Here is a 24,438-nt window from a genome sequence, read left to right on the forward strand (position 1 = left end):
GTTCCTTCCCGCACTCAAACCCTTCCCAACACAACAACACCACCCTTGATTTTCTGCCTACAAACGTTTCAAGGTAACAGCTTATGCTTCTCTAAAAAGAGTGTTTGAAGACGTTCACATCGTGTCCATAGCTGCATTGTGTTGATACAATGTCGAAGGAAAGGATGACATTAGCTTTGCTCCCAGTTGAGATCATAGACCTTATTCTATCATCCTGCGTCGACTTCAAAGAGAGGCGAGGTCAAGCTCTTTTTGCCGAGTTGCGGCTCGTATGCCGTACGTCTTAGGCCTCTGGTTAAGCGAGCCCATACTAACATGAAGAGTAGGTGTTTTTGACGACCGAATATCATATTTCCTTGCGAGGCGTATTATGAATGACGAGAAAGCATTCCACGGAGGTATAGATTCACCAGGCTGGTTTCAGTGGGATATCGAGCCAACTGCATGGCTTCTGAGAACCATTGTCCTAATGCATATCCACCCCAGGGATGAGAGTATCAGCTTAAATAATGCTACCATATTCACCTTAATCCGCACCGCAGCAGATGCTTTAGAACATTTGCTTTGTGAAGTGGATTATGGCATTAGGGCATACCAGTGGAGGGTGCTCGTCGACTGGGCATGCTTTGCCGTCGCGATCAATATCAGCCCCAAGGACTTACTTCCCACTCTCAGTTCAACGCCATGCCCATTCCGACTTGGACGACCGCCTCCGGGGCAAGTCTCTCCCATGAACATCAATCTTTCAGAGCTGCTTCCACTCCTGGTCATAGGTAATAATAGATTTCCGATGAAATCAGGAATAGATCGCTTGCTATTGGCCAATAATAGCTTGGATATCAATTGCCAGAGTGAATTGTTTGGTAACGCTCTCTATGCTGCTGCTGCACTTTGCAACTATTATGGACATATTCCCTGGCTCATTTCCCATGGAGCAAATGTCAACCAAACCGGCGGACGATGGCACACACCCTTTAGAGCTGCCGTAGAGGGTTCCCAGTCAGAAGAACGCCTTGATATCCTTATCCAGCTTGGCGCTTGCGCAAACCTCCAAGGTGGTGAAGGAGGGCGTACGGCCTTGATGGCCAACCTCGAGAAGGCAGCACTCCATGCAAACTACCAGCCCAGCCACACCCTCATGGATCAAACAGGTATAGATCTCACTCTCATAGACGACGCAGGACAGTCACTCCTCCACTACTACTGTCGTCTCGGCATGGCCTACCATATCGACCGCCTCCTCAAGCACCGACCAGCTTCGGCCGGGGTAGATATCAACAAAATAAGCGACTTCGGCACGCCGCTACTCATTGCTATCAGGCACGAGCCTTATGGGCAGCGGTTAAGCAGAGGTGAAGCTGTGAAGGCGTTGCTGACACATGGAGCGGATTTACATATCGCGGACAAGAATGGGATGTCGCCTGCCATGTTGGCACAGCTCCGATTATCGGGGACATACGCAAGAATGGTGACGGCATACCCTGTGGGCGCGGAGATATTGATGTGGCAAAACAGGAGAATGGAATGATATCTCTGATTCTCTTTTTGAGAGAGTGATAGAGAGTAAAAAGTGCAAAAAAGAAAGTGCATCGACCGGGAATCGAACCCGGGGCCCGTCGATGGCAACGACGGATTTTACCACTAAACCACCAATGCTGTTTTGTACGATCACGTGTAGCGTCACTTTCTTTTGCCCATACACTATACACCCTATTCATAGACTCATAAGGCTGCTTATGATGCGTTGTTCTTTGCTCCTGGTTGATATATACGTTTGGTTAGCGGTCGTGGACCTCATAAGATGTATATAACGACGCCGGGCTGGAATACAGAATTTACCCGTCGGTGGCAGCCAGTACTCTCGCTTTTCAATATCCTCCTCCTCCTGATACTCGATGTTTGCCTTGGATCCTATTTTAGCTTTATACTGTTGAAGCTGCTTGATCTTGGTATGCACAAACCCCTCTCGGTCACGGTATAGCTCGCTGCCGCCTGTTGTCCGGCTACCCTCTCGGTCATCGAGGCAGAGCCGTATATATAGTTATCAAGCAAGTTCCAATAAACGAAATCTATGCTCCAACCATTGCGGACAGCAAGATTGAACCATATCGTTCTGTCTTCCATCGATCTCCGCATACGAATAGAAAGGATCTCATCAGCACCCGATAAGCCTCTTTCTGCCTCGTGGGTTTCCAACGATGAAAGTAACATATCAAATTTAGGGGTATAGTGTTTTAGGAAATGCTGTAACCCGTCATCTTGCACCCAGTGATCGGGACGCTTCAACAGCAGCCACGAAGGTGGAGATGCTGAAAATTGAGCAGGCGCTGCGTAGCAGAATTCCCAGTCGATAACCCCAGTTATTTCGAGGGTAGATGGGTTGACGAGAATATTCCCGGGCCCAAAGTCGTCACAGAAAAGTTTGAAAGGCCCATTGATATCCTTGCTTGAGACGAAGGAAGGGATCATGGATCTAAAAAGATGACGGCAAGTGTATTTCTCGCGACAGTCCCGAGAATCGAAAATGCTGTTCAGCTGCTTTTCAAGGTGTAGTTTATGCAATTCGGAAGAATGGAAGAAGTAGTCGAGCGAGGAGGTAAAAGTGCCGGACTTTAGATCATCTTCGGGTATTCCACCAAGCCTTACAAACTCGTTCATCCCAAGGGTAAGCGGCCGGCGATTGACTTTCCACGAATTTGAAACGTCATCGTACCCCAGAGAGCCGATTTTATCAAAATTTAGCGCCCAGAGATCGAGCAAAATTCTGGCAATTCCGTCATAAAGGGGGTTGAGGGTCACGTTAGCAATATCCGGATTCAGGACCCCTTCGGAGTTGCCATCCGGCGTCGGAACCCGCACCTCCAACAGGTCCTTCATCGTCGTCCCTTCAAGCCAGGTCATTATCATGAATGGCCCAAGTCCGGTGGGATTCTCCGCAGCAGCTCCGTGGGCAATAATCTCCGGAATAGGAATTTTTGTATTTTGACGTATGAAACGCATCACGGCAACTTCATTCTGGTATTTCTCTTCTGCAAATATGGCTTTTCCCAGAACTGGGAACCGAATAAGCCAATCGGGACCGTCATCATCCCAGTGCAACCGCAATGAAAAGTTGAAAGAGCCACAGTGTTTCGACACCAACGTACACCGAGGGTTCTTCCTATACCTCGCTGCCACGACGCCGATGTCAAGCAAAGAATTGTCAAAGGTATTGGCCCACTCCGCCATCAGCCGGTTGCGTTCGGCATCAAGGGTATGGTCAAAGTCCATTGTGGCAGCAGCTGGTCGCCCGGGCTGGAGTACGCGACTATGGTCATTGTTAACAAGAATGAGGAACCGTCCCTGGAAAAAAGGGTAACTAACGGACCAAATAAGGTTTATCGGCTATCTACCCGTACCGTACCTTATTTGGTTGCGCTACCATGGTTCTACCACCACTAAGAAGTTACTCTATGGTCACTAAGTATGGCAGAATGTCCAGTGTAGAAATTAATAGGTCTAATGTTAACTCACATTGAGAGATGTTGTTTAGTGGTATGGGTGCTCTCTTGATCCATGTCTCCCTCTCGATTAATAATTATATTCTACATCTCAGGTTGCAGCCAAGCGAAAGATCCCACGCGAATATTCTCCTCCCTTCTGCTGACAGCAGGATCAAACCTAATATTGTGGTACTGAACAAACTAGAAGGGACAACGAACGATATTGTAAGATAAATCACTGCTCACGGTAATTGTTATCTTCTGAATCGTGGCTTTGGTCTTGTATTTTTAGCACTAACTCTTTTAGAAACCCTCCAAGGAGACCGTACTAAATGGTGTAACTGAGGGTAATGTTTTCCTAGTGATGTCTATGATTGAATAGACGTGTATATAGTTAAATGTGAACTTGTCTTATAAGACTTAAACACAATCGATATAACAGTAGTAAAATCTCCGATATTTGACATAACTGCTAATAGTAAATGGGTATATGTGACAGTAGATTATGAGATCCAAAAAAGCAAATGGAAAAGAGAAAAGATTCACAGTGGATGAGCAGAGACCAAAAACGAAAAACGCACATGCAAGTATAGTTTGATGGGTAACTCCAGTTTCCAAAAACAAGTCCCAGCATACATACAGCCCTGTATTCCAGATAGTCCGGGGAAATAAACATGCAACGGTAAAATTGGGATGGAAAACCAAATGACAAGAGTGTAACAATGTAACAAGGAAACAGAGAGGGAGAAGAAAAAAAGAAAAGAAAAGAAAAAACGCCCCCAGATATGAAATAAATCTTGTAGTTTATTTTTACTCCTTCCGATTCCCCCCGGTTTTTAAGAAAAGAAAAGAAACAAGACAGAATGACAGGCAGGAAATGTATAGTGATACATTGTGTATATATGTGGATGGGACAAGGAATGTCATCGTCCGGTGATTGATGGGGGTCAGGACTGAATAGGGGGCGATCGTGGACCGACGCCACCTCTGGGCCTGATATTGTTTGCGGCCATGGCCATTTGAGATGTTGGTGCTGAAGATGAGGAGGAGGTTGTTTTGTTCAGTCCCGCCTTGCGGGTGAGTTTGGCATAGTGTAGACCACATGCGTTGCAGAGTGTTCGGGCACCATCGGGTCCCCTCCGCCATTCTGGTGTTTCAGCGCGATTGCAGCTATGACAGCGTCCAGGTGGGGCAGCTTTCTATAATGAGATGTTAGTAGAGGGAAAACTAATGAAGTCATGGGCCAAGCATGAAGGGGGGAAACGTACCCTGCGCTTCTTTTCGAGGCTGATGCTGCTGTTCATAGTGTGGGTGTTGCTGCCGTTCACGCTGGTTCCGTTCTTGTATTCGTCACCATACATGGTCATCCGCTCTTTATCACGGGTGGGTTCCGTTTTGAAGAGTTGCTGTTGACTCCGCTGTTCGCTTAGAGAGTGCTCATGGGAGATTGCGGCCGAGCGGACTCTTTCTAGAATCTCTGCCGCGTGGCGATGTAGGTGGAGCAATTCGTCGATTTCAGCTAGCGAGGGTAACGAGTCGATTGACTCTGGCCTAGTCGATGGCGGGCGTTGGGAATGTGGTCGAAGTAAATCTAGGGTACGGGAGCTGGTGTCTCGGACCTGTGGATGATAAGGTTAGCGTTTGGAACCGGTCTATTCCCTAGTGACAGGGGAGGAAATTAAAATACCTCGTTTAGCGATGCGCGGACATCGTAATCGTCGAGGTGTCGTTTGACAGCATCGCTGTACGGGGAAATCCCATTGCTCCTCTGCATTGACTTGACCCCGTCCATTGGCGTGTGATCAGAAGCGCCAAAATTCCACGTAGAATGCGACGATCTGTTCTCAAACGAAGGAGGGGGAAACGTCTGCGAAGGAGGGACAGCTCGGTGCGATGGGTACTGTGGCTGGTTGTAGCTCACCGGCGATACATAGCTGGTTGGCGAAGACATGGCGGTGGTAGTTGTAGATAACATATCAAACCCAGGCGCATGGGAAGTACATATGGACGTCCTCTCGGGCACTGAACCTCTGGAAACCGATTTCTCGGACCCGATCGAGTGTATGGAGCGGTTTTGTGAATCCTGGGACCTTATCGAGCCTTCGGATTGGGATGGAGCGGACTGATGGTGTGGGTGTTGCGAGTTGAGAAGGGTGTCCCGTAACGACGGGGCGGCCGATGAATTGGTAGAGGAGAACGGGTTAGACGGTCCACTGGGACCTTCTGCACTTGGACCGGGAATGAGACTGGACGAAGACGCAGGCAGTCCGGACGATTGCGAGGGACCGCATACGGACGACTGGGGAGGGTGAGGGTACGGTAGCGGATTGCTCTTGCCGAGGGCTTCGTGGATGGAGGGAAGCGACTTTACGCTGGTAGAGTGAGTGGTTGGAACATCGAGCTGTCGATGCGGGCGAGTCGAAGGAGAGACATCGGCGGACGACCTGGACGACGACGGCGGCGGCGGTGCTGGCTGATGGAGGGTGGGAGGAGAGTAGTTGTTGTATTGCGGCTGATTGCTGTGATACATGCCGGCCGACTGTCGATGAAAGATATGGGAAGTCGAAGAAGCAGTGATTCCTGTCGCCATGGGAGGCAATGTATGTTTGTTTTGGATGGCAAATCGTGGAGTCGAGGTCGTCGTCGAAGCTGGGGTTGTGGCAGGGAGGAATGGATGCAGCCCTGATCCAGGGGTAGAGTGTCGGTTTTGGGTGGCCGTGCAGCAGGCGTCCCGTGGGTCAGAAGCTGAAGCAGAGGCAGAAGAAGTAACGGTAAGAGGAAGAGGAGCAGCTCCAGACCAGCGTCCGCTTCTGTCGTCAGAGTCCGCCGTGCTCATTCCGTAGCACGCGTGCGGTGCGTGCGAGCCCAGCGGTTTGCTATAGGGATCTCAGATTTCCTGGATAATGGATCTGGATGGCGGCAAGGTTCCCTATAATTTATTTTTCCCTTTCCCTCTGCTCCCGCGCTAAGATTCCACTTAAAATATGCTCTTGAATAGAGACGGGAAATAACGTAATCGGTCAACCTTATTCGGTCAAAGGGAGGAAGAGCTCATATTTCGGTGGTCGTGGGAGCGAGTGTTTGAAACGATATCAGCTGTCCTGTCCCGGATACGAGACTGCTCCGGCAGTCCAACCTGAGACTTCAGACCTAGAGCCTCGAGGTGAAGAAAGGTGGAAGACGCGGAAGGTTTCCTAGCCCCCAGCGCACGAGATGAGATGGATGACGGGCGTATCGAGATATATGTATGTATAGAAGCAATACACCGTACTTCCGGATAAGCTTCGACGGGGTGTCGCAAGTCCACGGCCAAAGCGTAGCAGGGTAGCCAAATATTTGGCCGACGGGCTGGATCTTGGCCAGATCCAGGGACGCAGAGAGCCAATCCAGCAGCCAGGACGATGAATGAGGGGGCGACGGGCGCACAAGATCGCTCTATCGTATGTACGAACGGATCTCTTCGCGTGCGAGGGTTGATGCGGGCTGGGTTCAGATCAGATCGGATATCAGATTCGCACACACGGAAACCATTCTTTTTCTGTCTGCTCTGTGCCGGCTAAACTTATGCAAGGCAAACTGCTTGAGCTGTCGGGCTTCGGGGTTTGCAGCTTTGTTTTTCTATGCAGGAGGAGGTATAGACGAGGAGGAGGAGAGAAGAAGTAGTAGAGAAGAAGCGGTAGAAGTAGAAGAGAGTAAAGTGGTAGAAGGAGGTAGAAGTAAAGTGATAGAGAAGTAGTGATAGAGAAGAATGCTTAACTAATATGACCGGATATTACACCGTTTCGTCTGCCCTTACAGTACGGGGCTACATCCTGGAAGGTTTGGCACATGTGTATACAGACTTGATATATGCATAGGATCTTTTTTTAAGAGTCGCAGTGGAGAGCGGTCGTTTTTAGCAGTCAGAGACACGTTTTTTGCGACCTGGACGGCCAGCTCACAGGGCCTAGCGTCGGGGATTTACGATCCTGGTTGTGAAGAGAGAGAGAAGATGAAGCCGGCGATGCTACGATGCTACGACGGCCGCACATGACGATGCGGTGGCGTGGACGAGCAGATAGATCAGATCTCGCGCTCACGCTCACGCTCATGCTTCAGTGGGACAAGGCAAGCTGCAAGCACGCAGGAAAAAGCAAAGCAGCAGATGGCGTGGTGGCCCCCTGACCTTAGCACCGCCTGCTTTGGGCAACGGGACGAAGGTTCCTGGCCATGCTTGGGACGGGGCAGGGAGAAACGGTGATGATATGGAGGCAGATGGATGCAAAGACAGATCGGGAATCCGGCCCGCGAACCATCGAGATTAGGGTCCCTCTGCCCCTAGCAGGGATCGAATACGAGGCCCTCGAAGCAGGGCCTTGCACCCTTCAGCGGGAGCACGATCGAAGGGGCCTGCCTAATATACGGCGTCTATACAGATACACGGTGAAATACAGCACTAGCTGATTGTCCATGCACGATAGCAATCCGGCCAGATGGAAGGCGGATGTGGCGTGGATGCGCGGGCATAGCGTCTACGACAAGAGATGCTCTCTTCGCTGTTATGAACACCGGTTGAGCCGCTCGATCAACGCAAACCTGTGCAGAGAGAACCTCTGAGACACGGATACGGCTCGACTCCGTGGGAAAAGGGGCATCGAAGGGGTGGGAAAAGGGACACGGGTGGATTGAGCCGCTGATCAAGAAGCTGTCACGAAAGGACACATTTCTCTGACTGATGCCTTCCAGCGATCAGCAAGCAGGCCAGGACGAAGTCGAACACTCGCATATACGACAGGCCTGAAATCTTCACTCGGAAGATTCTCCCCTGCTCGCCCCCTTCCACCCCATCCACCAAAACCGAGCCGAACTAAACTAGTAGAATGGAAGTGTAACAATAAGAGGTGAAGCCGAATATCTGGATCCAAGTTGCCAGCCGGGATGCCAATAGCAAGATGGACCCAAACAAACAACAAACAACAGCATGCCACAACAGCCCCCTCGGGTGAGACAGATTACATATTGCAATGTTGTAATGCCGGGCTAAAATACAGCTAAGCCATCGCCCAAGTGGAATGAAAATCCAGGCACTCGGGATTTTCTTGAACCATGGCTGCCCCCCAGGCCAGTCGACAATTTATACGCCGTTAGTACGGAGTACTTCCATCGTACATCGTACGGACACATACGCGAGATGGACGAGGTTACACCGAGATCGAGGTGGTACCCGACGGGAGGCAGATTGAAGGTGCAGACAACAGGCCAGATCTGAGATTGCTATTGTCACATATACACAACCTTCCCTCCCTCCATGCGTCTGTTCCGATTCGGACTTTGTCATAGGGAGGCCAAACCACTCTATATATAACAGGGTTTGCTGTTAATTTTATGGAGAGGGAAAGGATGGCAAAGAGGATAAAATGCGCTACTGCGGACTAACTTTACTGTCTTAGATCGGAACATACGATCGATCGGGCTACAGCAGCAAAAACATCCACCCGGCGTTTCTACTCCATACCACTAAACCTGATCAACAGGCCGCCTCACCAATCTGGCAGGTGAGCAAGGGGGAATCTGAGCGAGATGGCCTTGTATACCCACCATCGGATCGGAGGACGAACGCATCGCCAGGACACGAGAACGAGAGAACTTCGAACAAGGAACCAGCGGGCTCGACGTGGTTCCAGAAGTAATGTAATCTTACACCTCAAACCTGCTTTCGCCATGCACATTTCTTTACGTATGCACGGAGTAACTCTCTTGCTTCGGGTCCCAGGATGCAGAGATGCAGAGGCCCTGCCTGCATTCGACGTCAACGGCTGGAGCCTGCCAAGGGCTTCTAGGGATCATTCCCGCCTCCCCAATCCATGATCCCCATCCCTATTGCCGCATGAAAGGGCATGCGACGATGTCGTCATGCGTCAAAAGGACACAAAGACCGGTGGAGAATGGGAAGAGCCAGAAAAGAAAAAAAAAAGTGACATGTCCATCCCAACGGTCATCTTGCGCTGCCGCCCGTTTTGGTTTCAACCTCTTTTGCCTAACGGGCGAGGCGAGGAGGAAGAGCGTAAGAAAGCTCGCCGGCTCTTTGTGTTAACGGCAGGGGTTTGGGCTATAATCTGCTCTTTCCCCTATTCTGCTTCGTCGAAAAATCTGCCTATATCGGCCCTACTATTGGCGGAGGGCATACTGCTTAGGGATTAGCCGGCCATATATGTATACACATATTATAAACATCAAGCGGCTTTTCCACTTGGTCGACGAAGAGACGAACCCTGCCAATAGCCGAATGATCCTCGCATATACACCGGTACGTTACTTACGTTATCGTCATAGCCACGAGCAGGAAATCTTGATTTACAAATAGCCTCCCCTCCAACGATTTCTTATACATACGCGATGGATGCAATCTCCCCTTCCCCCTTCCCACATGTTTCCGACATGGCCATCATCCCTGCTGGTGTGATGGAACAGTCAGATTTCATGCAAGATGTTAGCTCCAAGCTTTTCTTCTCGAGAGCTGATGTACTACCACCAGCCCGCCCGTTGCTTATCTGGCTGCATCGAAAGTCTAGAGCTCCCTCTCGCATGAAGCATAACTCGTCAATCCTGCACATATAGCCCGAAACAGCAGCTTTGACCAATGTGCATTTTCGCATATATATTGCGTCTCCTGCTTCGGGTGCATCGCATTTCGTCCCTCGACGTACCACCAATACCATCGCGTACCTAGATTAGGTTGCTGCAAAATACCATCCCGTCTCGTGTTCCCTGGTTCTCCAACAGCGAAGCTAGACATGGGGAAGCCACATGCACAACCAAGTAAACCCCCTAAATTAGAGCGCCTACCGCGCAAGCAGGGGACGGGGAAGAGGACTCTGCAGAACCGTTCTCAGTTCGATCACGCTGGACGCTTTATACACCCGCTACTCTCGGGATTTGCCAGACCATTGTCCCCTTTCTGTGCCCTTTTTTTTTTCTTTTGCCTTTCCCGCCCGCTTTCACTTTTCGCCAGCGAAATCCGAGCCGAAGCAGTCCCCGAGGCATATCATCATAAAAAATTTTTATGAAGCAGGGAATAGAGACACTGGTCATTCCAGTGCTATCATTTGCTAGGCTCCTGGCTTGTCTCGGTAGCACCATCCGATGATCGGGATTTGCACTTGCAATCCTTGTGAATCGTATCTCATCTCATCTTCAAAACGAAAACGAAACCATAACTAATATCCATAAAACCGTAAAAAACTTCCTGTGTTTCTTCTCTCTTTGCTGCGCACATTATTATTGTTATTAGCTAAGAACTGTATCTCATTGATTAACACCCCCGATATAGACTTACCCCGTTTAAGCGTCTTAAAAGAGAAAAATCTCCGGAGCATGATTTTTTTTCCCTTTCTCTCCCTTCTTTGTTTTTTGTTTCGAGCTTCCTGTTTCAGCCTGGCTCTGGATGGGTCGGACTCAAATTGTACCATATACCTGAGTAATCGGGCATATACCTTATGGAATCGATAAATCGGAATCGGCGGAAAGTAGCGCTGTTATTGTCATGGTGCTGGTAAAACCCCGTTCCATGGGTGTGAGGCGATCGATGTAGTGCAGTAGTAGCACACGCTATAGAGCAATAATGTAGATAACGGAGAACGCCTAGCCACTCACTCCTGCACCGCTACAACCTTCCGCCCGGACCTTCGGACCTCAATAAATAACAGATAATGCATACATATATGTAAGGGTGCAGGATGGTCCGGCCGTTTCATTGCTTGACGATCTTTGAGGGGGGGGATTTAGGCTATGCTTGCCCCTGACTAGCATGCATGAGTGGATTGGCCCGATAAAGAAACCGAAAAGAAACATGTCAATTTAAAGCCCGTTTCTCTGTGTATTATTTGGGGAAACACGCATGTATGTTATCTGATAGCAAAAACGGCCCAATCAAACCAGAATCCCCAAGCCAAATCCGCGTTCCGGAGTACGTTCACCTCGTTGTATCATATCACATTGTGAGAGAAGAAAAGAAACGAAAAAGAAAAATAGAAAGAGGGAAGGACGTGATGGGGAAGGATGGATGGTACAAGGGTTGGTGACTGGATCGAATAATGAAAAAGTAACCCCCAGCTTGTTCATGTCAGGAATGGATTTATCTGAATTTTCCTTCGTGGGAAGACTCGAGATCGGCGGCACTAGAAACACTTTGAACGTCTGCTGCTGTTGGACCGTTGTCAACTTCTACAGGATCGTCCTCGAGGTTCTCCTTGGTGTTCACTGGTTGGTCCACCTTTTCCCAATCATCGTCATCTTCCAGATCTCGGGCTGTGATTGTGCTATTGTCGGGAGACAGCTTAGCCTTCTTAGCCGTGGAACCACCGCCGTCCTGAGTCACCGGCTCAGAAGTTGGCGCATCAGGAAGGCTGGCCGCGAGGATCTCGGGGGCGTGTGGACCTCCTACTTCTTCTGGTTTTGTCCCTGTCGTTGTCTTAGATGTCGAGGAAGGGGGAAGATCTGGCTCAGTGGGAGGGAAATATTGGCTATAGGTAATCCATGACATTAGCTTTTGGAGCATATACCAATCAATGATGGAATACTCCGAAATGGAGAAAGTAAAAGGACAAGGTATGTATGTGTGTGTATACGTACGGGAGGAGCGTATCATATGCCTTGACGTCCTTTCTCTCAAAGGTGCAAAAGACCACCCTCTGCAGCGAGTCTGGATGCGATTCCAAGAACTCTCTCACCGTCTTGATCGCCACAGCTGCAGCCTCGACGCTTGGATATCCATAAACTCCCGTGCTGATCGACGAGAACGCGATGCTCTTCGCCTCATTGGCGACTGCCAGCTCCAAGCTGCGTTGATAGCAGCCTCTCAGCAGCATCTCTGGCCTACGCACATCGCCCCGACCAGACCCTCCACGAAACCTTTCCATCACATATACCGGTCCCACAGCATGAATGACCTTTTTGCAAGGCAATCGATACGCATCGGTGATCTTTGCATCGCCGGTCTGGCAGCCGTCAAGCGTACGACATTCACGGAGCAAGTTTGGGCCCGCAGCTCGATGGATCGCACCGTCGACCCCGCCGCCACCGAGAAGGGATTCGTTCGCGGCATTCACGATGCAGTCGACTTCTAATCTGGTGATATCGTGGGTTACATGGCTGATGGTATCGTTGAATTGCTGTGAGGCCGTGGAGACACGCGGGGTAGCTGGAGGTGCCAGATGTCTGAGTCGATATAGGAGAGACAAGGTCGGGATTTCTCCTAGCGGGAGGATAGCAGACGCCATCTCTATTCTTCCTCTTCTTCTTTTCCCTCCTTTTATTCTTGCACGTCTAACTCTGAGAGCTGGCAGGGCGTTTATTAGCTGTAGCAGTGTAGGCAGAATAATTGTTTAGGGTTTGAGATATGACGTTTGAGAGCAGAAGGTAAGTCTCCAGGGACTAATCAGCAGCTCTGGCTGTCATCCATGCATGTCCTGGCTTGCACCATCAACCAGTTGTATCTTGCTGCCTGCGTCTCTTGTCCTGTTCTTCTTCTTCTTGTGAAGCTCAGTTTTTTGTTCACTTGAAGCTGCTCAAGCTCTGGTGGGGATATATGCACGTGACTACTTTATATCGGAACGGACTTTTATATCACCGATACAAAATATACATACAACACCCAGCTACTCCTAACATATCACTGTCTCTATTATCTAGCTGCTGGACTTGTCTGTTGACTTATCTGTGTTGACTTATATGCTGACTTATCTATGCTGACTTATCTATGCTGACTTATCTATGCTGACTTATCTATGTTGACTTATCTATGTTGACTTGACTTATCCAGCTGGACTCAGGATCGGAGTTTGAATCCCTATCTAGTACGGAGAGACTGGTTCCCAGGCCTAGGGTAGATCTGATGGATCTCAAAGGCAAACATCAGGGAAGAAGCTTTTATTTTCAGTTGAAACCCTGCCTCCCAACGCTATATCAAACGGCTAAGTGATATGGGTAGGCATCGGCCCCTTTTCTGACGTAGATACGGAGAGGCCTATGGAGTAGTATACAGTCCTACTAGTTTCCCCCACACGGCGATCCACCGCCTGCTGTGGATCGTGATGCGTGGCTGTGGTCGTTCACCCGAAAGTTAGAACCAACCGTTGGCACCAGGCTGGATGAGGTCTGGCGCTTCGTCTGGAGAAAGAGTGCGCAAGGGTGAGGTGACAGGGCGTATATAAGTGCAGATACTAAGACGCCTCCGGAGCGGACATCCAACCAAGTGGAGCCGGCTTCCCTGATAATAAGACGGCTCTCTAATACAGGTTACTCCCCCGGCTGGACTTGACCTGCACGCTCGCCAGACTAACGATTTCGTTCAGGCCATCGACGCATGCGGGTGAGGATTCCCTCCCTGCTGCCCTCTTTCGGGACGCTGCTCGACCAAACCTGCCCTGCCAGCGTGGTATGCGTCCACTGCAGCCGGGCCCCAAGCGAGTACTTACCTGACTCGCCTGGCAATACTTTCCCAATGGAGGCGTTAATAATATCGCGGACTATATTATCCGCTTCCACGATGTCCGACTCGTCTCCTCGAATCAGACGAGTTCGACGACCCCCTTTTTTTTTTTACCCTCCCTCCCCCTTCTTCTTACATGATATGCTTCTTAACACATGCTCGAGGCATTTTGCTCTGCTCCCGAGGAATCAAGGGCCTGGGTTAAGCTCCTCAGCTGGTGGAGTTTTTGAGGGACCATGTCAATCCGTATACACGGCAGCTCAGATCATTCTGGTAGAGTTCTAGTTTCACCATTGGTTGTCTAATGAGAAGCTCTCTTTTAAGGCAAATCTGGTCGTCGTCAGCGGAGTCACTGGAGTCACAGCTTTATTTCAGACATGCTTCAACCAGTTAAGTTGCCGGTCCTCGCCTGCTTCAGGATTTGCAGCTAGACTTCTCAAGGCAGGTGTGCATCCATTCGTCGACCAACGGCCATTTCCGTTGATTGTCCATGTCTGATGTTCGTTGGTGACTAACCGAGGCCTATCCTACCGCCTCTTTACGTTTTCAAGGGGGACAACACGGCATAGCACAGCCATGTTTTGTCTTCCAGAGCTGAAAAGTTCTACGCGAAGCGAAAAACCCTGGATGGTGGCACCTGCATACAGTACCGGAATCTGTCCTCGAGCCTTTTTCACTTGACTCGACTAGGGGCCTCCTGGCAACTGTGTGTAGTATCTACTTTAAAACCAATACTAGGCTTGTCCAGACAGGAATATCGAAGATGCAAGTCGGAAGTTTAGTTATCCGATTTACTAGACGTCGTCCAATAGCCTTCATAACCTTTCATGCCTTTGAACCAGGATCCCTGAATTCATTGTAAGGCGCTCCCGATCTGCTGCGTCGTAGCATCGCCTGCTCAGTCGTGGATCGCGTTCAGCTGAAAAAGCGCGCCTCTGCAGCCACCACAGCGGCAGAGTACGGAGTACAGATACCAACCAAATCTATGGCGGTTATGATACATAAGGAGGCAACAGGGAGGCCGAAATCCTTTTCTCCAGTCGTATGCTGTATCGCATCCTCGACTGACCTTGTGCCTTGTTTGCTCTACCAACGCATCACCAGCTACGGTTCTACGGAGTACTCCGTACGGAGTACACCTATCCAGGTCGCTAAAGAATCCGGGGAAACCGTTTGCACAGACTCGTGGGCGGTGAAGAGAGTTTTGGATCTGCTTTTGCACTATCAAATCCGAACGATCCAAGCGTGAAGGATGTTTCGTATTCCACACGGAGTATATAATGAGGCTCCTTGCGGAAAGGAGTATTTTATGCGATGCAACGGGAACACGGAGTACATATTCACTACATGTGTAGTTACACGGCGGCGTGGTTACATGCATCTTGCTTGCTCTCGCTTACGATAAAATATCTTTTCTTTTTATTCACAGATGGAATTATCGAATGTGGCTCAATTACACCGAGGAACAACCTAAAACGCGCTGGTTTGCACTCTTCTGAAGTCAGCATCAAGCATCGCATCAAATACGCGACCTTAGCGATCGTCCTCACCCGGATATTAATAAAAAAGACCTATCCCATGTCACGATAATTTTCCTAAGCCGTGTTAGATATGTGACGGGACTGAGTACTCAAAAGTCAAAACCACGGTATTAACTCATTATTCATATGAAGTGAGCACATGTCTAAAAACAGAACGCGCTCAATCCAAATATTTGATTACTATACAAAGTGCTCTAAAGTTTGCAGTGCGTTGGCGAACGGCCTACCATGAACCAAACCTCTTAATTGTAGTATATATATTTTAAACCAGACTAAGTTGAAGTCGTACATCATCCTTCGGGCTGAAGAACATTTAATTTCTTTTCAATAAAAGAAAAAGAAACGAAAAAGGCGGGGGGTGCAGCCCGAGGTTGGATCGACTCGACGATCTACACTGTGAAGAAGTATATGGAATCGAATTTATTGGGCCTTCATGCGAGAAGCCGATTGAGTCCTTGCTTCTTCCTAGACTACATACATTGTGCAATTTATTATCGAATGAGGCGTATTGCAGTCAGGCTGATGAAGAACGGTGTCGCCGTTCCGCAACAATAAATGCACGCGGTACATGTTTAATTGACAGTTGATTTGTTTTTAGGTTACAGAAAAGCAGAAATGCACAATAAAAGGGAGACGGCTCGACCTGCGTAACTGGACCTCATTGGATTGCGTGAGACTCCCCTCATGCCAGTCCTCATGACAGGAAAAAAAAGAACCATCAGAAGCAAAACCTCAACTCCGATCTTCCACCCATATGAATATAGAAACAACTAGTATCAGGCAGAGTGGGAAGTCCAGAGCGAAAAGATTAGAAAAAGAACATATAGATGTAGACCGGTGATGAGCTACTGTAGAACTGATCATCACTTTATGGTAAATATTGCAGAGGATACTAGATTGACTGAGTTAGTTACCAATCCTAGAAATGTCTATGAAAATGGGAATTGATAGTGCCACACGTACCTGTCTTTGCTTAATCACTGTTGTTGTTGTTGTTGCTGCTATATCCACTGGGTATTGGCTCCCCAAGCAGAACATGCAAACAAATTTGGTTGTCCTGGCTAAGTTTACTTCGGCGGGCGCCATTTGCCAAAAGAAATTCTGCCGCAGCAACTTTCTGACACACTGTAGCAACAGCAAGAGCTGTCATTTTGCTGTCATCTCTCTTATCAATGGGACAGCGAGCATCGATCAAAACCTGGATAGCATCGATATAACCGTTGAACGCCGCCTGATGCATAGGATAGCAACCCCATTTGCGTCTGGGCCACGTTCCAGTGCGAGTATCTAGGATAGCCTTAAGTGCAGGAGCATTGCCAACCATAGCTGCCAGTTCCATAGCGCTTCCGGCCTGCAGTTCCTTAAAGACGCGCGGGTCTGGGTTATACCCAATCATGCGCTTGATGGTGTTGACTTGGTTGGTCAAAGCAGCCCACTCGAGTGGTGTTTGGGTAAGGTATGTGCGAGTCAAACGCGCGGTAGGCCAAGATGAGACTGGAGTATTGTATGCGTAGTGACCAGGCTTGATGTAGGTGAGCCTCAGCCAAAGGTACGGCTTGACCCTGTAGCGATATAGAAACCGAGTTATTACTGTATTGAGACGTTTGTTGCAGCGAACAATCCGGGCAAGGTCAATTGTGTTGAGCTCTTCTGCAATCATGCAAAGAATCTCGTTAGAGAGGCTCATAAGAGTGCTCCTCCTAACGATGACAGCTTGCATATGAGAGCTAGACATTGATAATTGTGCTATTATATCTATATACTTTGTTAGTAGTGTATCATAATATCTATATCAATATAAGAAAAGCATATATAGAATAGAATGGGTTTGAAGCACAAGACATGTAGTACTTACATCTCGTCGCGTCCGTGTAAGAACCAGGGCCGAGAGTATATACTGCTAGGATTTAGGGAGTGTAGAAAGGACTAGAGAGATGAGATTGAGAGCGGTATTTGCTAGGACTGAGGGACTATTTCTGTAGGCCAGTGTCAAGGAGATGTCTGAGACTGAAAAGAGGGGAAGAAGGAGGAGGGCAGGACAAGAAAAGGGAATAAAGTCGCGTCTGTCTAAACAGCACATAGTCATACTGATTACATGATAATGCTATGTGAATAAGGGCTGTATTAACTAGGGATATATATTGGGGAGTGTTTTCTGGTTCACCACTTCACCAGGTCAACCACGCCAGAATTCATTTATAAAGAAGGCATCCTGGTGAAAATTGGGTATAATATATATATACTACTTTGTAGTTTATATATCTTAGGCAATATAGGGAATGTAAGATGCGTTTAATATCAGTTTATTGATAGTCTATTAGCAATAAACCCAGAGGGTATCTAGGAGTGCCCTTGCCTATAAGGCCCCTTAATTTTCAATACATAGGGCCTTAGTTGAGGCCCTATGCGTCTCCTTTGTCTTGTACCTTTATCCTTGTGGTTGCTCTGGCTTAGAGAGCTGTTTATAGCTGTTGTTGAATATCAAGACAACGGTCGGTCGTTTGGATAAAAATTTGGATCACAAACGCCAAGACTTTCCTTATCTTATCAGATCTGTAACTTCATTCATGCTATAATCCAACGGATCAGTTTCCAACATCTGCATCAAAGCATGACAATACAATAGCGACAACCCACAGGATAGGGGAGATTCCTCTACTCATGTTCTCTTTATTGAATGGATTCTTTATACCAACCTCCCGTCTTTCCAGACCCACCTTCAAGAGGCTAAGCATCCGCAGCATCCATCCTTCACCAGCGTCGCATTCAGAGACCTCGCATTTCATCCCTAAACCGCAAACATACAAGTCCAATTACGAACGCAATCAGAGCTCCGCATATAAATCTGACCGTAATGGCGCCAATACGGAAAACGATGGCCATAGCGACAAGCATAACACCAGAGAACCAAAGGGCCACCCCAGATATTCGTATCGCAGAAGCGCTGCACTCGACACCCTCCTTTTCACAATCCAGGGATTAGCGCTCTTCATCGTATTCCGGGAACATGTTTTGGACATAAAATGGATTAGTGGTGCATCTATGTCACCATATCTAAACAAGGGTTATAATATCGACAATATTGATAGCGAGATGGTGTTGGTGGACGTCACCTATGCTACAAAGTTGCATTTGCAGAGAGGAATGGTGGTGGTCTTCCCGTTAGTAGTTTCTTCTATCGCTGCTTTTTCTATGTAACTGATGCTAAATGATATTGTGTTTAGATCATTGCGTGGGTCTAGTTCCACAGCCGAACCAAGCAAACTCTCAGTGAAACGTATCATAGCCCTACCAGGGGATGTTGTCACTACACGGCCATCGAAGTCTGGCGAGGAGGAACAGCGAACCCAACTCGTACCTTGGAATCACGTTTGGGTTGAAGGTGACGCTAGTGATCCTGACCTGTCCTTTGATAGTAATACCTATGGGCCGATATCCATGAGCATGATAAAGGGTCAGGTCATGTGTGTGATACGGCCAAAGTCAAGGACTTTAAAGTGGTGGGAGTGGGAGAATGAGGATGATCCTATTGAGAGTGGTGGCGATTATGGGAAGAGCCAAAGAATGAGAGTTAATAAAAACGCGGTTACAATTTATGACCCGGATACCTATTAATTATTGTTTCAGCATGTATTTTTACTAGATGTAGTATTTATCCAGTAAATGGAGGACAATGATGTATACTATATACAATTTCAATTGAACGCTATTTTTTCCTGAAGTCTATCAAATGCTCGCTCAATGTAACGACAATGCATTATAACAACCTGCGCTAGACCAAAAATTCGAATTGCTCTTTATGAAATCCGTTTTGATAAAAATAGGGTAGAGCAACCTGGATAAGGTAAAAGTTACTTGTCCGAAACGATTCTCATATCCTCCTGCTGCTGCAGCCGGTCGATCTCCGTCTCGATAGCTAAAACCCATAAATTTTTCTCTGCTCTGCTTCGAGCCTTAAACACAATAGATCTCCCTGAGGTGCCTAGGCGAGAAACATGTCTCCATTTCCGCTTCTTTCCCTTTCCTTCGCTTTCTTCCTCGCCATGAAAAAATTCTTTGCGGGTATTATTCCAAATAACGAAAGTTGTAGCTGTGTCTTCATCAGCAGACGTCCAACCGTCAGAAAGGTATATACGTGGTGTCGAATTATGACTTGGATGGTTATTGTCAAATGTTTGGCTGTGATATAGTAAGTCGGAGTTGGTAATGACACCGCTATATAGGTAGCAATCGCGTAAATCGAGAACTGTTTGCCTAGTCTGATGTGTATGTGGTACTTGCTCCCCAAAAAATGTCCGAAGAGAGCCTTGGAAGATGAGCAGTTGACCCTCGACAAGGAGGACGCTGCATTTTGAAAATGCGCCGCGTCTACGAGGTTTCCGGTACAAGTGACCCGATCTCTACACAAGCTATTAATTACGGTTCACACTTTTAAGGGGAGAGAACGGGGTAAATGGCTCGATGCATACCTTGATTGCTCGACACCCTGAAGGGCCGCACACATTGAAAAGCTCGGGTGATGTCTCTGCCCGTGCAACCTCCCACTTTTGGGCGAACTGTCCAATAATGGACTCTTGCTCCTCATCGATATCTAACTTTTCCAAGTTACGCTGTCTCACGGTTTTTAGGGTTGTAATGTCCGCCTTCGTTCGAGCTTTCCAGTAAGTGGATAATTGATTCATTCGCCCGACCCATGCGTCTCGAGTTTGCTTGCTATACGCTTGTAACCTAACCACCAAACCGTCGTCAAGAACAAGCTCAAAGATCCGATCCATTTTAGCTTGCTTGGAATCGTTGCCGGTAGCGCTGGAGAAGCTACCGCTAAAACTGCTGTGCCTGGCGTGGTTCTGAGATTCACCTCCACCATTGCCATTTTGTTGACCTTCCGCTCCCGCTACCGCTGACAAGGCTCGAATTTCAGACACCCGACATAAGTTGATATACCCTTCCGCTTGGCTAAGGTTTTTTTTGTTTCGTTGAGTCTCTGCAAACGCGGCCTGATCCCGGTGTTTGATATACGGTTTGTTGCTTCCGCTACGTAGCCATGATATTTCACCATCCTCAACCGGATACGGGTCAACCGGGTACATCACCGGAGAGCCTTTGATTGTTTCGGGTGATGTTAACGCATGACTATTGCGAATAGTAGGAAGTTTTGGCGCCGGCGGTGTAGATGCCTTAGTTGGCTTGCAGAAGCAAAGATACTGGTCCTCGCTATAAAAGTAAAGGCGTTTAGAGAAATTTCTGCCCCAACGCCTGTGAGTGCCTTGTTGGGAAGTGAGAAGAATTAAGAACCCCTCAATGGGAGAGGGCTCCTTCATCTGTGTCTTGCATGACTCTAAGACAGTAGACGTTGGGTAGTGCCGTTTCGGTCGTAGCTCTAAGTCATGCGAGGTCCTCATTGCCATTGTCCCGTACATTCTCTCCTCATTCCCTCCCTGAATCCATTCTAATCGGTCATATCGTCGCCATGCCAACCCCATTTTTTCAGACTTTGTCCAAATGTCAAGAATTTGGGACCACTCAACACATTCCGAAAGCGTCTCCATACAGGTACGTATTATCCCTGAAGATACGGCTTGTTCTTCACTCATTGTACTTAGTAGGGCGCCTTCATTCTCGTCCTGTTGGGTTTTTGCAAGATGTGCAAAAGGGTTTTGTAGCACAAGAGAGACATCAAGGTCGGGAACGTGAACGAATAGAGTTGAAGGTTGTTTCCAGCCCAAGGCTTTTCGAATGAATGTATACCATTCTACTGAATGCGCAGCCGACCGGGCCCGCATAATGAAAATATGGGTATTGTTTGCCTTAGTTGGATGCCACAGAACAATCGTCTTATCCAAGGAGGAAAAAAGGTTCACATTGGCCTGTCCTTGACCAAGCCTCACTTCGTGTGCATATTTCCTCTTCACCTTTGCACCTTGGACTTGTGGTATCACACGCGTTTTGTAGAACTGAAGAATATATGGCACCTGCTCGTCATAGCCTTGCCGACAAACAACAAGATATTCTCTCCAGTTTTCCACTGGACGTGTCTCTATCTTGAGACTAGCATTGTCGTTATAAAGGTCGGGTACCGTTTGAGCTGTTACTTCAATACGAACTAACATCTTCTCTGCTCTCAAGACCTCTCCATTCCGACGAACTTGCCGCTTCTGTCTTCTAGTCGATCTAGCCTCGTTCGATAAACCCAAATGTTTCTGTATGCGACCTTGGCCACTTTCCAAACCCTCTTCCACCCCAAAGCGGACCCGGTCTGAGATAACACGACCGATAGAACCGTGGTTGCGTTGAGATTCTGCTAATTCAGCCTCGGTCCGATCGGTTTCGCCGCAGGGCTCCTGAGGTTGTAGCTCCTCTGGCTGGGTTTCACTTAACTTCCTGCTACTCTTGGAGATAGAGGACGGCTGCTTATTGTGGGGTATTAGGGACGACTGCGACCCGGTTTCTGTCGCCAACACTGATGTATCGGTAGTAGCATAGCTATTTCTATACGGCAACGAAGAGGAACTTGCAATCCCGCCACTTTCTGGAACCCTTGGGTGTTGGGATTTATTCTTGCCTTTTGATAGAGCCCTAGCAGGAGGAGTAGTTTGTTGGGGCTCGACGTCGGGAGCCGTGAAGTAGGCTTCGGGGACGTTGTCATCCGATGACATTCGTACAACTGGACTAGAGCCCGTGGCTATAGGACTATTCCGTGGTCGTGTTTGATTCTGTATGCGCTTTACACTTGGGTGAGAAAACCCAAACTGGGCTATATCTTCTTCCTGACGTTGGACATCTCGAGCAGCATCAATGGATTTGATTATCCTGGGACCCACACGATGTTCTTCTGCCGATTCTCCGCGGGTTCTATCGTTACCTGTAGAATCTTCGGGTGCTATCTCATTTTCATCTTCTTCTTGGATGTCGTCCGGTTGTGGGAAGCTCGGTTTGAACCTTGTGGCAGCAAATTTACCCATGAACCGGGTTGATTGGCGCTGGTAACCAACAGAAGTATCGGCTGAAAATGTTTGATTGCGAGATGAATAATCGCTGATCCCTAGACATGCCTTATACCAGTGTCTCCGGCGATTTTGCACCCAGCCCTTGGGCAGCGGCCCTATGAAGAAACGTCGATTTGTGATGTGTAGGTGTGCTGGAGATGCATGTTGCTGTTGGCCAGGAGAATTAGAAACAATTAATTATTAGTACTCCGTACAAAAGGGAGCATACCAATTTCTGAACTGTGAATGAACTGCATTCCAGGGTTTCATGGTCCTCTTGTGGTCCAGAGAGGGAGCTGGTTGTTGGAATGGGCCTTTCACCGGGTGGGCCACTGGAATCCATTTCCTCATGCCTGGCCGGCGGCCTTAACGTCCAGAGAGGATGGTTTTAGGATGGTTTCCGCAAAGCATTGGTAGCTAAGGTTGACGCAACGGCTCGCTCACAGGAATGCCGTGAGGTCGAGAACAAGAAACCAAGACATGGAAATAGACCCTTTTTTTAGGTTTTCCATATGACGTAAGTATCAACAAAAAAAAGTATGGTCCGAGCTTTTAGTTTGCAGCGTTTGCAGATCTTCCCTTGCTGACGTAATTCAGAACATGTCTTGGATTTAAACCCCCCGCCAAAGGGGCATCTTGTTTACATACTTCTTTACTTCCCGGTACTTGCGAGGCTGTATTGAATCGTTGCAATCTACCAGAAATAAACTCACTGACCATGGCTTCCACCGTTGCTATCCCCGAGGGCGGCACGTGGCTTGATACGATGAGGAGGTCCTTCAAGGACGTGCCCATCGACGAAGCCAACGACAATGCTATCTCAACTACTGAGTTCCTTGAAGCTGCCGAGTCTCTGGTTAAACTATTCGGTATTGCCCGGCTGTCACTGCGTCTAATTACATAGAGATATACTAACTGTATCATCTTCTGACTCCAGATATCCTTGGCTCCGTCGCTTTCACCCCAGTTAAGAATGACTTGACTGGAAACATCAAGGTGCGTTCTCACCCAGAAGGAAATCTCTCCTACAATACTTCTACAATATAAAACTTATATTGGATGTAGAAAATCCGAGATCGTCAACTGGCTGCCCCAGCGGAATCCGAAACCCTCCAGGCTCTTGTTCTCAATGAGCTGAAAACAAAGCAACACAAAGCTACCGAGGGTTTGGTCTGGCTTATCCGGTAACCTTATCCAATGCTTGAAACGGAGGCATAATAATATAAAATTACTTACAAGGAATTTTATCATAGTGGTCTTGACTTCACCGCCCAGGCTTTCAGCAAGAACCTTGCTTCAGAAACCAACGAGGAGCTGGCGGCCTCCTTCCGAGATGCATATACAAACACCCTTAAACCACACCATAGCTTCGTGGTGAAGCCCATATTCAGTGCTGCAATGTCAGCAACTCCGTACAGGAAGGACTTTTATGCGAAGTTGGGGAAAGACGAGAGCCAAACTCGTGCTGCAATGACGGCAGAAATAGCAGCTCTAGAGAAAGCAGTGGATATCCTGAACAAGTTCTTGAAGAGAAAGGAAGCTCAATGGTAAAGATATCCACTCATCTTGACCGAATCTTACCTATGTTTTCCGAAAGGATAAAAAGGGATGATAATACTAAAGGCAATGGGGGCATCTTATTGGATATATCGTATATAAACTAAGAACCTCGGTCAATTTTTAAGCAAGAAAATTGAACGCTCCGTACTTCTTGCCGTCCCTTCTTGACGACCAAACTAATCTTGTAGGCTTTAACCTCAAATATACTGTGGAGATTTTGTTTGATGTGACCCGAGTTAGTTTATCCCATACATGTATCCGTGGACTAAACGGCTCGATTCCGGAATGATACCTCGTTTAGTTCACAGAATAATATTTACTTGACAAGAGCCATATCAAAAAAAAGAAAAAAAAGAGAGAGAGACAGGGTGAGAGAGAGAGAGGAGAGACCGAGCAAAGTA

The 24,438-nt window shown here is 48.0% G+C and overlaps 7 protein-coding genes across 7 annotated transcripts; 2 read left to right on the plus strand and 5 right to left on the minus strand.

Moving 5' to 3' along the window:
• Positions 1–684: 684 nt before the first annotated feature.
• Positions 685–1,528, plus strand: GIQ15_00531 (uncharacterized protein; the record flags this gene model as incomplete). Its single annotated transcript, XM_033547948.1, has 2 exons — positions 685–773; positions 832–1,528. The coding sequence occupies 2 exons, from the start codon at positions 685–687 to the stop codon at positions 1,526–1,528; spliced, it is 786 nt and encodes a 261-aa protein (XP_033408899.1).
• A 113-nt stretch (positions 1,529–1,641) lies between these two features.
• Positions 1,642–3,270, minus strand: GIQ15_00532 (uncharacterized protein; the record flags this gene model as incomplete). The annotated part of the gene is made up of 3 exons (XM_033547949.1): positions 1,642–1,655; positions 1,840–1,911; positions 1,962–3,270. The coding sequence occupies 3 exons, from the start codon at positions 3,268–3,270 to the stop codon at positions 1,642–1,644; spliced, it is 1,395 nt and encodes a 464-aa protein (XP_033408900.1).
• Positions 3,271–4,429: 1,159 nt separating this feature from the next.
• On the minus strand, positions 4,430–6,318 carry GIQ15_00533 (NsdD protein; the record flags this gene model as incomplete). Its single annotated transcript, XM_033547950.1, has 3 exons — positions 4,430–4,681; positions 4,751–5,101; positions 5,170–6,318. 3 exons carry the CDS (start codon positions 6,316–6,318, stop codon positions 4,430–4,432), a joined length of 1,752 nt encoding a protein of 583 aa, XP_033408901.1.
• Positions 6,319–11,595: 5,277 nt separating this feature from the next.
• On the minus strand, positions 11,596–12,739 carry GIQ15_00534 (MACRO domain-containing protein 1; the record flags this gene model as incomplete). The annotated part of the gene is made up of 2 exons (XM_033547951.1): positions 11,596–11,983; positions 12,093–12,739. The coding sequence occupies 2 exons, from the start codon at positions 12,737–12,739 to the stop codon at positions 11,596–11,598; spliced, it is 1,035 nt and encodes a 344-aa protein (XP_033408902.1).
• Positions 12,740–16,464: 3,725 nt separating this feature from the next.
• GIQ15_00535 (uncharacterized protein) lies at positions 16,465–17,226 on the minus strand (the record flags this gene model as incomplete). Its single annotated transcript, XM_033547952.1, has 1 exon — positions 16,465–17,226. The coding sequence occupies one exon, from the start codon at positions 17,224–17,226 to the stop codon at positions 16,465–16,467; it is 762 nt and encodes a 253-aa protein (XP_033408903.1).
• A 2,677-nt stretch (positions 17,227–19,903) lies between these two features.
• Positions 19,904–22,453, minus strand: GIQ15_00536 (PH domain-containing protein; the record flags this gene model as incomplete). Its single annotated transcript, XM_033547953.1, has 1 exon — positions 19,904–22,453. The coding sequence occupies one exon, from the start codon at positions 22,451–22,453 to the stop codon at positions 19,904–19,906; it is 2,550 nt and encodes an 849-aa protein (XP_033408904.1).
• Positions 22,454–23,195: 742 nt separating this feature from the next.
• On the plus strand, positions 23,196–24,028 carry GIQ15_00537 (uncharacterized protein; the record flags this gene model as incomplete). Its single annotated transcript, XM_033547954.1, has 4 exons — positions 23,196–23,346; positions 23,415–23,473; positions 23,543–23,661; positions 23,731–24,028. 4 exons carry the CDS (start codon positions 23,196–23,198, stop codon positions 24,026–24,028), a joined length of 627 nt encoding a protein of 208 aa, XP_033408905.1.
• Positions 24,029–24,438: the final 410 nt, after the last annotated feature.

Source organism: Arthroderma uncinatum (genome assembly GCF_011692745.1).
Source record: "Arthroderma uncinatum strain CBS 119779 chromosome Unknown scaffold1, whole genome shotgun sequence".
Lineage (NCBI taxonomy): Eukaryota > Fungi > Ascomycota > Eurotiomycetes > Onygenales > Arthrodermataceae > Arthroderma > Arthroderma uncinatum.